The sequence below is a fragment of the Crocuta crocuta genome, unplaced genomic scaffold (genome assembly GCF_008692635.1).
Source record: "Crocuta crocuta isolate KB4526 unplaced genomic scaffold, BGI_CrCroc_1.0 scaffold72, whole genome shotgun sequence".
NCBI classification, from domain to species: Eukaryota; Metazoa; Chordata; class Mammalia; order Carnivora; family Hyaenidae; genus Crocuta; species Crocuta crocuta.
In genome coordinates, this window is record NW_027529427.1 from 7,900,820 (window position 1) to 7,917,608 (window position 16,789).

At 49.0% G+C, this 16,789-nt stretch overlaps 2 protein-coding genes across 6 annotated transcripts in view; one reads left to right on the forward strand and one right to left on the reverse strand.

Moving 5' to 3' along the window:
* ADIPOR2 (adiponectin receptor 2) overlaps positions 1–4,760 on the forward strand; it is a 123,338-nt gene extending 118,578 nt beyond the window's left edge. For all 5 annotated transcript variants that reach the window (XM_077759240.1, XM_077759238.1, XM_077759239.1 and 2 more), the window contains exon 8: positions 1,879–4,760. In XM_077759240.1, coding sequence (XP_077615366.1) covers positions 1,879–2,007 — 129 coding nt within the window. In that variant the 3' untranslated portion in view covers positions 2,008–4,760. The remainder of the gene's footprint in view (positions 1–1,878) is intronic.
* Positions 4,761–9,078: 4,318 nt separating this feature from the next.
* The window catches only part of CACNA2D4 (calcium voltage-gated channel auxiliary subunit alpha2delta 4), a 117,370-nt gene continuing 109,659 nt past the window's right edge, over positions 9,079–16,789 (reverse strand). Inside the window, exons 30-38 of the mRNA XM_077759004.1 lie at positions 16,618–16,688; positions 16,151–16,226; positions 15,578–15,630; positions 15,166–15,221; positions 14,829–14,849; positions 12,196–12,313; positions 10,383–10,495; positions 9,973–10,055; positions 9,079–9,183 (exon numbers count right to left, since the gene is read on the reverse strand). Of these exons, the coding sequence (XP_077615130.1) occupies positions 9,079–9,183; positions 9,973–10,055; positions 10,383–10,495; positions 12,196–12,313; positions 14,829–14,849; positions 15,166–15,221; positions 15,578–15,630; positions 16,151–16,226; positions 16,618–16,688 (696 nt within the window). The remainder of the gene's footprint in view (positions 9,184–9,972; positions 10,056–10,382; positions 10,496–12,195; positions 12,314–14,828; positions 14,850–15,165; positions 15,222–15,577; positions 15,631–16,150; positions 16,227–16,617; positions 16,689–16,789) is intronic.

Here is a 16,789-nt window from a genome sequence, read left to right on the forward strand (position 1 = left end):
CGGGGGAGTGAAGTAATTAAAAAAGTTGTATACAAAATCGAGAGGGGCGCCTGAGTGGCTCAGTCAGTTAAGTGTCCGACTTCAGCTCAGGTCATGATCTCATGGTTCTTGGGTTCAAACCCCGCATCGGGCTCTGTGCTGACAACTAGCTCAGAGCCTGGAGCCTGCTTCAGATTCTGTGTCTCCCTCTCTCTCTGACCCTCCCCTGCTCATGCTGTCTCTCTCTCTCAGAAATAAATAAAACATTAAAAAAAAATTTTTTTTTTTTTTAAATTGAGAGACCTGTATTCTGGCTGTAACTATCCCTCAGTAGTTGTATTTCTCTGGATAAGTACAGTGATGGCTAACATTTACTGAGCACTAACTTGGTGGCTGGCATGGTACTGAGTGAGCACTTTATACAGATGACCTCGTTTAATACCTTGGCCCTATAAGGTATGGCAACTATTATTGATGTTTTCATTTTGCAGATTAGGAAATGTGGTTTAGGGAGACTAGCAGCATTAAGACAAGTTACTCCTGGGTGGTAGGAGTAGAATTTGAATCAGGCTACTAATATCAGAGTCTGTACTCCGTATACTACACTGAATTGGCCATGCGTTTAGTTTGTTTTGGTTTCCTCATTTATAAAATGAGGGTGCTGGACTAGAGTTTTTACCAAAGTTCTTTTTGATACTAAAATTCAGTGAATTGTAATGAGAGATTGAATGTGTATATGTGTGTTAGGTTACAAGAGGAGGTAGAGCTAACTAAATTGTGGTTAAGAGAGAAGGAGAGGGGTGGAAAAGAAATAGAAGGGGCCAACAGACTGGAAAATTTTATAACTGAAATTGGCCTGAAACATTTTCAATAGGTATAGAATTAGAGTGTTGTTGGATATGAAGTCTGACCTATGGCATTCTGTTCCTCAAACTTGTTGCTCATTATTATAGGCTAAGCTGATCACCTAGTCTTCTAAGTTTAATGTAGCCCTCCTTAAAATGAAGATAATACTAATTTAGGCAGTCTTATCAGATTCTAATTAGCTAATTTATCTTTGATTGCATCATCATCATTTTGACATTGATTATGGAGGTAATTCTCCCCCCACTTTTGGGGGAGAAAATCCCCATTGGTTTCCTAGGAAGCCTTTCTTGGGATGTAACTTGTGGGTACTTCTAGTTTATACCTCTAAAATCAGTGTCTTTCCCTTGATGAATACTGTTTTTGCAACTGTACTTTTTCATTTTGAGAGTATAATGAGAATAGTGTAATTTTTTTAAAGTGATATTTGGTGCACTGAGCAATTGATAACCCCTCTTAAGAAATGAACTAGCATTCAGAAGAACAAGTTCAGTCAGAAAAAAATGTCACATGCTTGTAGACCAGTTTCTTATTTGAGAAGGAATTAAAAGGCCCTGACTTTTGATATAGTATGTTGTCCATGTAATTCCAGACTTTTAGAGCTGAACGGATACATGTTTTGACCTTCTATGTAATCCTGGAAATCCCTGTAATTTTTCTGAGAGAGAGCAACATTTACATGGCCATAGCTCTGTCCATTGCTGGGCATGGAGGGATCCTTGGGCCTTTGGTGTCTGTTGGCAAGAGTGTGCATATGTCATTTGCCCCTGAGTTCACCAGATACTGCAGTGTTACTTGCGCATATCTTCATGATGAGAACTTAGTGGCAGCACCTTGATTTCTTTGGGGACGGCTGGCCTTCATTTCAGTAGAATGTGATATGCCTAATGAATGTTCCAAGATCTGTGGACACCTCGAATTTGAGCTCTGTCACCTCCTTTCGCTGCCCGCTCAGCACAAATGATCTGAAGACTCTTTAGCAGACTTTAATAATGAATGGATTTCTCTCTTCTCCCCACTCCCCCTTGCTTCCAGTTTCACTCTCATCAGCTGTTTCACATCTTTGTGGTTGCTGGCGCTTTCGTTCACTTCCACGGTGTCTCAAATCTCCAGGAGTTCCGTTTCATGATCGGCGGAGGCTGCAGTGAAGAAGATGCACTGTGACACCTTCCAGAAGCCAGGGACTGTGACCCTGAACCAAGGCCTGCGGCGCCTGCAGGCCTCTCTTACTGGCCATCGATGCCAGTGCCAGAGGAGCCCCAAAACTTTGACAGCCTCATGGGCTTTGTGATGCCCATGGGGCTCCACCTGGTACACGGCTGAGAAGAGAAAACAAAAATAAATCATACCTCAAAGGATGGAGTGCATCAATTTGGAGAAAGGGAGAAATGGCCCAGACCTTGACTTATACTTGGGATCTGTCAGTTGAGGGTTCTGCAAGACCCTTGCCAAACTGGCTTCTGATCCGTGTCATATTTATTTGTAGAAGATGGGAAAACAGTTTAGCTGGTGGTTGTTGTTCTCCCTTTCTCTCTCCTTAAATCAGTAATACAAACCAACTTAGGTGAACATTTGTATCCTATTAAAAGGGTGGGAATGTGATTTTAGATGCTCTTTTGGGAGAACAAAGAAATTCATGTAAATAAGATTTCTAACTTACTGTTTAAATAAGAATTTATATAAATGTTTAAAACATAGGGGTAGGGGAGGGAAGGGAATTTTTGTATAGAATGAAACATGCAAGTACCACACACTGTTTCAATTTTGCACAAAGTGACTGTAGGAGGATCAGGTGATGGCCCCAGAATGTACAATGCCTTGGTGCACCAAGGTGCCTTCTAAAGGCCGACATAACCTTGGACCCGGGTGGGGAGGGTAGAAAGTATAGCCCTAGCCCAGTGATCACATGACCACTCTCATGTCTGAGAGCCTTTGGGAGTCCTGAGGTAGAGGGAAGCTGTATGTGTTTTCTCAGTGGAAGCAGCACGTGAATGGCTAACAGGATGTGTTAGACAAAGGCTCTAGTTAAGGTATCATTTGAGAGACTGACCAGTTTTCTGTGCTGATAGTGACCCCTTCTAAAAAGTAGAGCCGTCTACTTGGGAAAGTCAGTTATGCCAGCAAAGAGGTAGTGGAAACAGTAGAAGGAGCTCTGGAAATGTCCTGATCTGATTACTTCCTGGCGTCATATTCAATTTTGTGGTGATTTTTATCTGATTGCAGGGATGTGAGTTTTCCATATCCTTGCTGTAGAGCTCTGGAATGCCCTAGAAATTTCCTTCTGTTAAAGTCACTGTCCTAACTCCCTTTCTTCCTTCTGGGAATACAAATGGACCTTTCCCTGGCATCATAGTTCCTGGCACAGGAGCCAGCTACAAAAGAGATTCTGACTTGTCCAGGTGCCTCCTGAGCTCATTTACACAGGTTGGGAGAATGCTTCCTTTGAATCAGGAAAGATGAATTTCACCTCTGTCATCACTTAGTGAGCCTAGTTTGTGACACACACACATCAGCTGTCCTTCGAACAAGAAGCCCAGTGGAGCTCTTGTAAAGCAAGGTCTAGTACCCACCATGGAGTTTTCAGTGTTCTCTGAACCCCAGTTTTGGGGGATAGCATGATGGGAAGTTTTAAAAGAAAATTGTATATTACTGCCAGGGAATCTGGTACAGTCCTTCAGCTGTGTCTTTAAAGAGTTGCCAGGAATAGAAAAAGATTTCTCATGCCCCAGAGGTACCCTGTTATGGTATCAGGGAGAGTGGTAGGGGAAGGGTTTGGTTCATAGAATCCTGAGCTTGGCTCATAGGCGAACCACTGAAATAGCACTCGTCTTAGGTTATTTGCTGTCATCCAAGACTCTAGGTGATTGAGTTACACCCTGGGGATTGTGGGCTTTAGAGGGAAACATTGAGGCCCTGAGCACAGGCACCAGCTCCCCCAAATAGGTTCCTGGGAATATGGGGAGGGCCTTCTGTTCAGTAATGAGTTTTCTTGGTCATTATTCTCCTTTTTCTCCCCTTCCAGTCTCCAGCAAAAGCTGGGAACCAGAAAGAAGGACTCCACTGTAGAACTTAGGAGGAACTTAAGAGTATTTTGGTTCTGAATAAGGTAAACTGCCCTGGGTGCTAGGGGACCCAGCAAAAGACTGAGTGGGTGAACTGGTGCAGTGCCTGACAGAATAAAGAACAGTATTACTCCCTTTAAGGGAACAGTCCAGCAGGTCAGTGGCCATCAGGAAGAAAGCTCACTTAGTCTCATGGAAGCAACAGCACATATCAGAAGCCAGACTTGCTCTTTGGTCATGCACTTTGGGATATAGGGTGTAAGATGCAGCCCCGTTAACAGCACCAACAGAAGTAGCGGTTTCCGGGCGCAGTCACCCCACACCCCAAAGGAGGAGCTGAATCTGGTTCAATATAGCACAAACTGTTAGGAAAAATGAAATTAACATCAATGATGTGTAATCCAGTAAAACTCTCCCTCTTTAGGGTGTGTGTGTGTGTGTGTGCGCGCGTGTGTGTCCGCCCATTTATATGTGTACGTTTATGTGCAACTCACTACCAACAGCCTCACTGTGCACTTGGTCTTCACAGTGCTTGCTGAGAACTCTCACCAGGTTGGCGCCTGAATGCCTTACTCTCAGCATCAGAGGCTTGCTTGCTCTGTGCAGATTTTTAATTTTCTTTGTTGGCCCTAGGCTGATTAGGACCTCTACAGCTTCATTCTTTCACCATTAAATAGTGGCCTTTTTCAGTATTTTCCCCCTTCCCCTTTATAAATTGCTGAAGCCACAAAGCACATTTTTGGGGATCATAGAAGGTTAGGGTTCCAGAAAGGCCTCTGTGTGATGGTTCCATTCATCATGGGATTTCCCTTACTTGCTGTATTCTCAACTTCTAATAAAAAGAACCAAATGGAATATGAACTTTTGTTGTGTACTTCTTTACTGATTCAGCTTACTTTCCTTGAAGCCTTAATTTAGACACTGAAGCTTAAGAAATTTCCAGAGACTTCCCATTCTCAATGTACAAGTCGAAGGATGCCCAACTCAGTTTTCCTGACCTTTCTTGAACTTTCATGGCAACTGGGAGCAGTTTTAGAATGAATGGGGAGCTAACTCCAAGGACAGTTTTTAATTTATGGTTAAAGTTTATAAGAATAATACCTAACATAATGGACACTTCGTGAAGGTTTCTGTTGAAGGACTCTTGACATCTCAGATACTCCTTAACCACCTCCCTGTGAACAGATTAGTATTCACGCATTTCCTGGATGAGGAGACAGAAGCTCAAAAAGGCCAAGTCCAACTCTTGTGCCGGCACTTGTTACAGTAAGAAAGTTTGGGTTAAATAGTCTCATGTATGTTGACTTAAAGGTTTGGGGATTTGTTAACCCTTTGTGTAATTTACGAAAGGAGAGGAATCCCTGCCCCTGTGCCTTGAATAAATTGTTTTTGCAAGGGGAATTTCCAGTATTTGAATTCTCATTTTTAAGTATAGATCTAATTTTAGGGTTTCCCTATATATTATCTGTGTATAGAACACTGGATTGCATTCTCCTCTTTTGAGACCCTTTTAAAAAAACTAGTCTTAAAAATTTTGATGTTTTTATTTTTCTGAGAGAGATAGCATGAGCAGGGAGGGTCAGAGAGAGGAGACACAATCTGAAGCAGACTCCAGGCTCTGAGCTAGCTGTCAGCACAGAGCCCAACGCGGGGCTCAAACGCATGAACCGTGAGATCATGACCTGAGCCGAAGTTGGATGCTCAACCGACTGAGCCACTCAGGCGCCCCTCCTAGTCTTGTTCTAAAAACTCAATATGCTCCCTTTCTCAGATGATTCCTGTGGATATCGCAAAGGAAATAAAGGACAAGTTTGAATTTCGACTTATAGACTGCCAGGGCTCTGATTTCCTTTTAAAGAAGCTCCTGGCAATGTTGCTTTAAAGTTATCCTAGAAATAATATCCTTGTCTCTAGAATATTTGGCTTCAGTTATAGCACATTCTGTATTTTCCTCCCCTCACTGGTCATGAACTATTGACCACTGCTCCCTGTGTCCAAATGTATGAAGTTTTACTGCCTTCAACTTTTTGACTTGGTGGAAACAAGGCCAGTCTGCCTCTGGTAACTTCTATTTGTGATGGCCTCGAGCAGGGAGTCGGGAAACTGAGGAAGCAGGGAATCTAGCTGCACAAACATGAAAGCCTCTCATTATGGCCCACTGTCATCCCTGCCTTGGCTATACCTACACGAAAAAAGAGGTAGGTTTAGAGTCAGGTTCTGCCATTTGCCAGTGACCTAGGAAGAGGTTGTTCTATGTCCCTAATATGCCTTTTCTTAGCTGTTAAAACAGGCTTATAAGATACTCTGCATCTTTCACTGAGATTAACATTTCTCAAACGTTACATAGTGGCTGGCATTACTGCCAAACTCTTGCTCTGATTCCTCCTTTCTGTGACCACCTTCCGTATATTTACTTTTCTAGTTTTAAGATCTGTCCATTTGCTAAAACTTCACTTATCATTATGAAATAGTGAACTCTTACCTGAAAGCACCTCTATTAAAATGTACAGGATTATTAGGTGGAGCTTGTAGTATCACTGGTACTGAGAACACAGGATGTGACAGCAGCTCTGAGTTATTGGTCACCCAAAGGTATGCAACATTGTAAAGAAAAGAAATGTCAAGATTCTGTCTTCCAGAATCTTGTTCTTTATTAAATGACTTTGGTTTTAACTTTTTTCCTCTGAAACCAAAGTGATGGCTCTTTAGCTTGAACTAGGCTGCCACCTGCTGTCCTTTAGTGGTTCTGTTAAAAGAAGAAAGGAATAGTTCTCACCTCAGGAGCTCAAGAGAACATTTTATTCAGCCAGGCAAGGAACAAGGTTAGTTTGTCAGAAGTGGTTCATTCCTTCCATTGGTTCTAGAAGTGATTTCCCAGTTTTACAGTCTCCTCTTGGCCACACAGAAGCATGGGGATAAAGCAGACAAAACAAGGCCAGGAGCTGCCCCAGCATTTCTAACCTTGATTTTTAAGTTCTATAGCCATGACGGTGGTTAAGTTTGCCTGAAAATGCCCTCCCTGGTTGGGCAGGGAAGACAGGCCTTTCAAAAGACAGGATTGCTGTTTTAGGGGAGAAAGACCAGCAGCCTGTGTCTGGGAGTTGGTAGTAGAGGTCGGATCCTGTTGGAAGCCAGGAACATGGAAAGGCAGGGGGGTGGCCGTGGGTCCTGGTTGGTGGTGGTGGTGAGCAGGGGCGGGGGGTGCTGGAGCAACAGTTACGAAGTGTTTATGCTGCCATAAGGTCTTCTTGTCATGATGGTGGCGAAACGAGCTATGGTAACCGAGGGGGCTGGAGAAAGGTTTCCCTGATGCTTTCTCAACCACCTGTGCCAGGTGGACACCTGTGATCTTTGTCTATCATTCTCGGCATCCAAACTGTCCCTTCTTGCCCTTACCTCCGTGAAACAAGGGAACAGAATAATAGCGGTTAACATGTAATTCATGCTTACTGTATGCCCAGCAAATTGCATGAATATCACACTCAAACTTCATAGAGTTCTAGTAATTTGCACCCAATTTTCAACTCTGTGCTTCTATAATATGGGGCTAATAACAGTACATTATTCGGATGGTTATTGTGAGGATTAACTGAGTCAATACCGGTTACTTACTAGGTACCTGTAAGCCTTAGCCGTTTCTAGCATTATTTTGCCTCAAACTGGCTGAGCAGGTGAGCTTGAGTCACTCTCGTCTCTGAGGCTCGATTTCTTTAACTGTAAATGGGGCGGTTAATGCCTACCTCGCAGGCTTGTTGTGAGACTAAATGGTGAACGTAACGTCATATAGTCAATAATACAAGGCATGTTACAAACACTGCAGTGAATGCACCGTACAGAGTGGGCCTACTCTAGGGAAGTGGCACCATTTGCTGCTGGGCAGCTTGTGCTCTGAATTGTGGAGGGCTGGGAGGAGGGGCTCCCTGACGCAGGCCCTGCACGCTGTCCGTGCCCATCGTGGGACTTGGCTGGACCTCCTCACTGGGGGTTGGTTAAATTTAAAGATCTGAAGCCACCTAAGGATTTCTACATGGTTCTATCTTTAATATTGCTCTCACAGTGGAGACCGCTGTCTCTTAGGAGCCAGGTCTGAGGGAGAAGGAGGAGGAAGCTGCAGGGCCTTGAGACCCCTGGGGGGAGGTGTGGATGTGGAGAGGGAGTTCCTAGCTAGAGCACCCCTCCCGTGGACTCTGCATATTGGAATGTTCCCTGAAATTCCAGCCCCAGCAATGGAGTCTGGTAGTGTCTTGTACAGATTAGCGGCTAGAAAAAGACCACCATGGGACCCAGACCTCCTGGGGAGTCTGGAGCTACCCCTCAGGAGACCCCTCACCAGTCCACTGTGAAGGACTGTTCTTTTTCCTGGGGCCTCTCTGCTTGGCTGCAGCTACATCTATACTTATGTCACTTACATCACCTTCTTAGTGCAGCAGCTGTATATTTCACCCTATTGGCTTTTTCTTAGATGCAAAAGTTCCTGTATGTTAGGGCTTTGTGAAGACATTTTTAGAAGTTTTAATAGCAATAGTTTGCATATATGCCACAGTAATATAAAAGGATTTAATACCTGTAGGAAAAGAGTTTTTCCCATTACTGTTTACTTTCCTGCCTTCTTTCTGCCTGTCTCTGTTTCTCCCTGTTTCTCTCTCTCTGTCACATGCACACACCCAACTTGTTTGAGTAGCAGCTAGGAAATTGAGCTACCCTCTACCATGCATCTCATTTTGAGAAAGCTGTATTTCAGGTTGGTGAAGCATGTTCTTCATCTCACTTTCTGCTGTTGGCCTCCTTCCGCCCCCTCTTTCTCAGTACCTTTAAGTTCTTGGATTCTACTGAAGTCCAACCAGGTTCATTAGAAACAGCTGACCCTTGGCTGGGTCTGGACTTCCGGAAAATATATGGAATTGAATTCTTTTGTCTTGGTCCAAGTTGAGCTCATGCTGGGCTCCTGACGAGGACGGAGGAAGGATGGGAGATGCCCATCGACGCCCTGGAAGGTCTTTGAGACGTGGTTTCTGGTTCTGTCCAGCAATCTCAGGAGGCAGCGACCATTAGCCCAAGATTGAGATGAACAGTGACCTGGGTGCAGTGAGGTGGATCCCACATCAGTTGCTGACTCTTTAGAATCTCTCTGCAAGGACCATCTCATCAAAACAGAGGTCAGATTGGGCAGGTGTCACCGCAGCAGCTGGGGTGGCAGCACCCAGGCACACACAGGCAGCAGGAGCATGGGGAGCGAGGCTGAGAGGTCCGAGGTGCCGCCACAGTCCTGGGCATTTTCCTGTGAACCCAGAGCAGAGATGAAAGGGGAGCGTTCAAGATGAGGCAACCATCCCAGCTAGAGGAGGCAAGGAGTAGGGAGGAGGGTCCCTGGGGTGAATAGAAACCAAAAACCTGGAGAAAGAGGGAAGTTCCAGAAACCAGAGGAAGCAGTCACCTTTAGACTGCTTGCCTTTTAGGGAAAAGTAGAGGCTGTACACTCAGCCCAAAGCTGGGCTCAAGCCTCTGCTTGTCTCCAGTCTTGGAGCAGCTGTGGGGCCATCCTCTTAAGAATGACTTCGGGGAAGCCATCAACTCTGGAAACTTCTCCGATGTGGATCATTTGTGGCAGTCACGGTCAGCAAAGACAATACCATGTGTAAAGCACCCAGGTTAAGGTCGTAAGCTAAAAGCACCTTACATAGTGGGTGTTCAGTTAATGTCGCTCGCCATTAGTATTACGCATATAATGGTTTCTTCCTGTTTGCTCAGATCATTTGGAGCTAAGTGCAGTAGTAAGAAGAGCAATATGGGGAAGCTGTGTTTTAAATCACTGAGGGCCCAAACCCTGGGAAATTTGGCCCTCCTTGTAAGAGCACCCTTGGCTCCTGGTTGACTTAGTATTTGAATGACACAGGGGCCCAAATGTAAATGCGAACGCACGAATGTATTCCACAGAGGTGCATGTGTATGGTTGTGTTCGTAAGTGTCCAGAAGCACTCCTATCTGCAGGTGTGTTGGCACAGTACCAGAGCTGAGGATTTGGGGATGAAGACCAAGTCCTGCCCCTTGTCGCCCCTCCAGCCCTCACCTCTGGATGGAAGGCATGACAGGAATCTGGTCTCCTGCGAAGCTTCTGGGAGCGCATCCTCTCACACTTGACAGAGGCATTATGTGCAGAATTCACTGTTAAGGTGAACACCTCACAACAGGAATGGATTCTGGAGATTCTAGAGACCAAGTTCAGGAAAAACCTATCCTTGGTGGGACCAGCTGCCTTGCAAGCAGCTTCCAAGGTCAGAAGGCAGCACTCAATGGTGGGGGGATGGGGTGGAGGGCTGGAGAACAAATCATGACGCTCTGTGGGGGAGGGTGGGATGCTGGTGGTGAGAGAGGCTGGCCTCGGCTTCTCAAAATTTGAGCCCCTCAATGACGTCTCTTTCACCTCCACCCCTCCCTCTGCCCGCATATCCTGGAGGATTGGAAGGATTAGAAGGATATATTTGACTTCTGTGGCCTCCTGCAGCACTAGTGGGAAGATGCTACAGTCACAGGTGGGGTCTGTCACCAGGAGGAGAAGGTTACTACTGGGAATCTGTTGCATCACAAATACCCTGCAGCAAAGAGAGAGGTGTGTCATGGAACTTGTCTATGGCAAGCTTGACGTTGAGCTTCTAGGGAGAGAATTTGCGGACACTTAGTGTGGAGTTGGGCTGGCCGAGGAAGGAACAGAAAGATGAGGCAGGTCAGATCAGGGGCAACCGCAGGGACAGTCCTAGGCAAAGATCTCAGTCCTCTTGGCTTATTTCACCCACAAGCCTTTGCTGTCATACTGCTCCGTTCTAGCAGATTACAGGTGAAGAAATCCAAACTGGGACATTTCTGAGAGTGAAAGGAGTTGTTGTAAATATATGCAGGGACAACAGGCATACATCAAGACTGTCCCAAGCAGTCCTTGCTCGTGTGGCTGTCCTTGCTTTGGGTGATGATGGTGGAGGCAGGCCTCGTTGGAAAGATGCAGTGCTCAGTCTTGGCCACAAGGTGGCAGAGCACACCCACACACAGCCCCGGAGCCCGCCAGAGGGAGGGTGTGAAGGATTAGGGAAGGCCTGTTATGCACTAGGCCTGGTGCATTATATAACAGTAGCTGCCACTTCCTGAGCATTTCCTATGGAGTGGATGATTTTACACACACACACACGCGCGCGCGCGCACACACACACACACACACACACACACGTGAGCGTATTCAGCCTTCACCGCTCAGTATGAGGTTGGTATTATTCCTGTTTCGTAGCTGAGAGGAACAGTCTAGAAGTGGTTAAATGACTTGCCCAAAGTTACACAACTAGGAAGTAGCAGAGCTAGTTTTTTTTTAACTCAAATCTGTCTACTCTATAGTCTTGGCCTTATACCATTCCATTACTTTATCCTCATAACAAACCTTTGAGATAAACAAATAACAATAGTTCCAAGAAAGCTGTTATGGTGAGGTTAAGATCCCAGGCATTGCACACTAGTATGAGATGGAAATCTGACTATCTCATGCCACCATCTGAGGTGCTACACTATAAAATAATTTGCTTGAGGTCTAGGGCTCTGAGGTACATCCTGGGAAGCCCCTGGTCATGGCAAGGCTGGCTGAGGGGACACCTGAGAGAGACCCAGGACAGAATTTCCCAGGTTGGGAGGTCCCAGAGGTCGGGGTGCGAGTCACCAGGAGAGAACTTTCTCTAAGGCTTCCCTGTCCTCCTGGGCCAGGGCTCAGCAGAGCCGGTCAGATCTAGCAGCCTATACAGGGAAGAAGGCCCTAGTCTGGGCAGGGCCACACACAGCTCCAGCCCCAGGAGTGGAGAGGCCAGGTGACAACGCTACGAGTCCTCTTCCAGCCCACCCACCCCTGAGAACACCTTCAAACTCGCTAGTTTCTCTGCACAGAGATTTCCGAAGGAGAGCTGACTAGTTTCTTCCCTCAAAGCTGTCCTTGACTTCGAGGGCTCACAGATGCAGCCGAGCTTGCCTGGCCCTGACACTGAGCTGCTGTGGGCTATGCAGGTGTGAGTGAGACCCACACTGAGGGGGTCACCGAGAGAGGCTGTGGAGACTTCGGAGGCTGAGGTAGGGCGGGTGGGCCTGGATCTGGTCCCTGGACCAGCCCTCCCTCCCAGGTCCCCTAAGACAGCGCACTGAACCGTTCAGCGCCCCCAGTTGGCCTGCCCTCCGCGACAGCCCACATTTCCTTCACTAAGGAAAGTGAGAAGCCAAGACCCTGGGAGCATGGCTGGGGATGCTGGGAGCTGCCCTTGGGTCTTACTTCTGGCAGGCTCCACACTCGATGACCCCGTTGGTCTCCCGGATGGCCGTCTGGTGTACGAACACGGGGTACTGTGTGTCGCAGGGCTGCAGCATGTCCTGTTTCTTGTGCTTGTGAGCTGCAGGGAGACAGAGTCACACATGGGGAACGGGGCATTGCTGAATTGGGAGGGCCTCAAGAATCCATTGCCTGGGGGGGGGGTCTCTGTGCCAGCACTGCCGGGGCAGGGGCAGCCACTAGGCAATGAAATGCCCCTTTGTCCATGTGTGTGCAGATGGGCCCCTTGTCAGAAGTTACAGAGAGGGGGCTGGGTGAGAGAAAGACAGGGACGTAAAAGGAACGGAATAAACGCAGCAAATGATATCACAGTGGGAAGGGCAGCAGAGGGGGCGTTGGGGGCCTTGGGCTCTCAGTTGTGTGTGATTAGCACACCAGCCCTGTGATCTTGGGGAAAGCACCTCCTCTCTGGAAGTCTGATCCTCAGTGTAAGCTGGGTGGTTGGGAGGAGGGGTGGAAGCAGACCTCTTGAAGGCGCCCATGAGCACTGACATCCGGGGTCCGGGGGTCCGAGAGCAGAGCAGAGGCAGTAGGAGTGCCGAGGGTGGCTGCGGGAGACCCCTCCCATTCCCACTGAGTACACGTGACATTTCTCAAGTCTACTACAGTGCTCTGTAAATGCAGCTCCCGGACAAGCCCTAGGCTTGCTTCCTTACCCCCGGGCCAGTGATGAGCAGAGCAGCAAGAGCTGCCCGGGGCTGGGGGAGGCCTGGCAGGGGAGGTGCCAGTGCCCAGAGCCGCCTGAGCCCAGGAGACACAGCTCCCAGGCTTTGGGGCTCCCTGGTGTCTGTGCGGTGCGCTTGAGTCCACGCAGAAGGGGGCAAAGGATGGAGTGAACTCTGCTAAAGGAAAAGTTGAGGCCCTGGAAGCCCAGTGCTGAAGGACCCACATTTGCTCCTAAGGTGAGCAAAAAGCAAAAAAAAAAAGGCTGGTTCACAGGCTGAGTGATATTATTTTTGTTCAAAATAGCACTGTTTTGTTAACAGCACTTCTCTGTCTTCCAGGCACTTATGCCTTTCTCTTTGCTCTGAGGGCCCATCTGTGAAAGAGTGGGTAGGAGGTGGGCAAGTATCACTCCCATTTCACAGACCCCGATGTCAGAGTCACCTAGGTTAGGAGGTCTCAGAGGTAGTAGGTGAGCTATAGGTCTCCCAGACTCCCAGACCTAGAAACTTCCCACTAGACCTTGAAGGGGAGGGGAGAGGAGGCTGCAGCCAGAGAAGCCGGGCATCTGCATACTCGGTCAGGTTCCACCAGACCTTCAAGGGCTCCTCCTGGGCAGCATGGCTGTCTGGGCCCCCTCGGAATCTGAGAGTGGGCGCTCTGGCTAAAGCCTGCAGAAGACTCAGGGCTGACTCCACTCCTTCCAGGGCCCAGTTACACTGGCTTTGTCCCCTGAGCCTGTCCCCTGAGCCCCTTTGTGTGGGTAGGTTATCTCAGTGACAGTGATAGTGACAATGCCAACCATGATAGGGAGAAGTGGCTTCCGTGCAGCTGGGAAAGGGCATCAGGGCCTCACTCATCCGTGTCCTTGGACTCCAAGTCAGCACTGTTCACTGAGGACATGGATGAGTGGCCAGACCAGGCCCCCTAGGCAGGAGGGAGATGCTCCAGGGACAGCTGCCCTGAAGATGAAAAATTCTGAACAAGCAGATTGAGGGAGAGCATTCCCAGTTTTTGCAAGATGCAGCTGCTGGCAAAGAGAGAAAGATAAGGAGGGGAGCTGTGTCCCCCCCCACCCTGTGTTCCCATGCAGAGGGGAGGAGGGACCTGTTTCTAAATGGGTTGTGACATATGATTCCTGGTTCCTGTCACAGACACCATCAGGAAGCCAAACTCTTAACAAAAATGGGGTGGGGAGTGCAGCCCAGGCAGTGATGATGTTCCAGAACCCCACGGAAAAGGCTCTGTTAAAGTGGAGAATTGAGCAAAACTGGTTAAAGCAAGACAGTCCTGTGTGCTGGGGGAACCCTGTGCCAGCCAGGGACATGGAAGCCACTAGCTTCCTTTTTTGCATTTAAAGATCAAGTGGCCGCACTCTCCTGGGAGGGGCAGTCCAGAGTCACAGTTGATCTTTGATTTGTGGTCAGGCCTTTGGAGGACAGTGTCCTCAGATACAAGGTCACAGGAGATGTATTATCCCCAGAGTGTCCCCGTGACCAGACCAAGGCCTCCACCTGCCATGCCTTCAACCCTGAGCGCTGCTGGGGGCGCGGTGGACACCTGAGCTGGAGGCATCACTGTTTTCTCCTCTGCGTGAGGAGACTTGGTGGCTGCTCACCCTTTTCCTCTTGGACTCATAAATGTTCTCACCCAAGGAGGTGGCTGGAGTGTTTTGCTTCTCCTGGGGTAGGACTGGACTTGCGTGGGATGAGATCTGGGCCATCCCCCCACCCTGTGAGGAGTGGGGCTTTAAGCTGGGAGAAGCCCTCTGAGTTAGGGAGTCCCCGATGAAGAGAGCTCAGCTTTCCTTGGATGCACGCCTGAGATGCAGAGCTGAGGACAGGCCCTTCGCAGTCCCTCCCACACACACACCCCCCCACCCCCCGCCGGGCTCCCCAGTGAATGCTACTTACACTGATGGAAGACAGCTTTGGCTGTCCAAGACATGAGGCCCAGCACAGGGTGGGCATGATGTCCCACGAGGACAGGATGGCACGGGTGGTGATGTCACATGGGATGAATGATGTCACATGCAGCAGTGGTGTCCCAAGATGGTGTAATGTTGCCCAGAGAGGTGAGGGGAGCCAGGAGTGATGGGGAGGCAATGAGTGAGAGATGGCCCAGCAGGGTGAGAGGTGAGCGATGGACTTTCCAGAGTCCCTGTCCCCTCTGTCCTCTGCCCAGAAGTGACAGGTTCTACTGAAATGGCTTCGATAGTAAGCGCTCCCTTTTGTGGTCCCGTATACTCACCCTCGGCCCCACTGTGTACATGCCGGGAGCCCCAGGCACTCCAATCAAGCAGGAGCCTGTCAGATGCAGAGCAGAGTCCGGAGAGCTGCACGTCCTCCCCAGCTGGGCCCTCAGGGCTGGAGCACCAGAGCTCCCTGATGGCCCCTGGGTCAGGCCCTCTCCTCCAGGACACCCTCTCCCTGCCTGAGGCTTGTAGGTGAGCAGAGGGCCTCCCAACCTCTGGCAGCAGCGTGTAGGGGGCAAGAACCATATGTGCCTGGCCAGTTCCACCCAGGAATCCTGCCTGCCTCCTCTGGGGTTGTGGGGATCCCAGGCAGCTCCTGCTCAAAGGGCTCCCTCATAAGCCATACCTGCATGAAATGCCCCACCCCACCCCGCCCCACCCCGTGTCCCAGATGCAGACCCCACTCACAGCAAGAGCTCATTCACTAGCCACCTGGTAGCAGTCAGGAGGGCGGAGATTGGCTGGGAGGGAGAGGGGACACACAGTTAAGCCCAGGACACCAGGACCCTGGCGAGGGCTTCCCTTGGCACCACCATTAAAGACCACGGGGAAGCTGGGGGAGTTCCCCCTTCTGCTGCCCCCATCCCCCACCCCTTCGAAGCAGAGGGAGCATTTATAACAGTTATCTGATAAATTCCTATTGTAAGGCAGACACTTAGGGTTAAACAATGCCCATTTAGAGGACTAGTCAAGTTCTCTTCCTGATGAGCCACTTCTGGTGCTGGTGAAAGCATTAGCAACTGGGGTTAGGAACAAAGCAAGAGAGGAGTTATGGTCTGCTTTCTCTGCCAGAGGTCCTCGTTATCTCATGAGCTGCCAGAACAATTCCCTGGAGCCCCAGAGAGAAGACCTACTGGCCTGGGGAGGAGATCGGCTGAGAACAAGGAGCAGGGGTGCAGGAAGAGGTTGGACAGGACTTTCTGATCAGAGTCAAGAGTGGGGTCCTGGGGCTAGCAGATGGGAGTCTGGGGTGACACTCACGCTGACCAGGGGCCGGGCCGCGCTGTGGTGGTGATTTGGGGGTTTGCACATGGCCTGGTAGTCATACATAGTCACTCTGAAAATCAGAAACAGGATCTGGGGAGTCCAGACCCTCCCCTACCCCCTGCCCCCTCCCAGGGAGAAGTTTGCTGCAGGGTTTTCATTCACCAGAATTTGTGAGGGTGCATGAGTTAGGATGGGCAGATCAGAAAAGTACATCTCACACGTTGACTGCTTTAAAGAAGCTGAACGGCAAATTCGGTTTTCCCTCTAAGGGCCCATATGACCTTATACCTCTCTCTACCTCGTGTCAAGTCCCTGGCTTCAGAGAGGTTGCTGTGGGAGCTCTTTGGGGCTTTCGCTATGGGTTTTTGAGGTCAGGATCCTGATATCTGTCGGGACCATTTAGCATCAACTCTTGCCTTTTCTATGTGTATTCAGTCTGGGGAGAAGCATGTCCCACTTACTGGCTGAACACCCCCATGCTGAGCAGCTGGGTCATGAGAGCGCCATCCACCTCCCCCAGGAATCTTCCCATCTGTGAGGGAGAGAGAGGGGGGATAGGGAGGGGAGAAGGAAAGGAGGGATGGAGAGGGAGGGAGGGAGAGAGGGGGTGGGGGGACACAGGGGGAGAAGAAG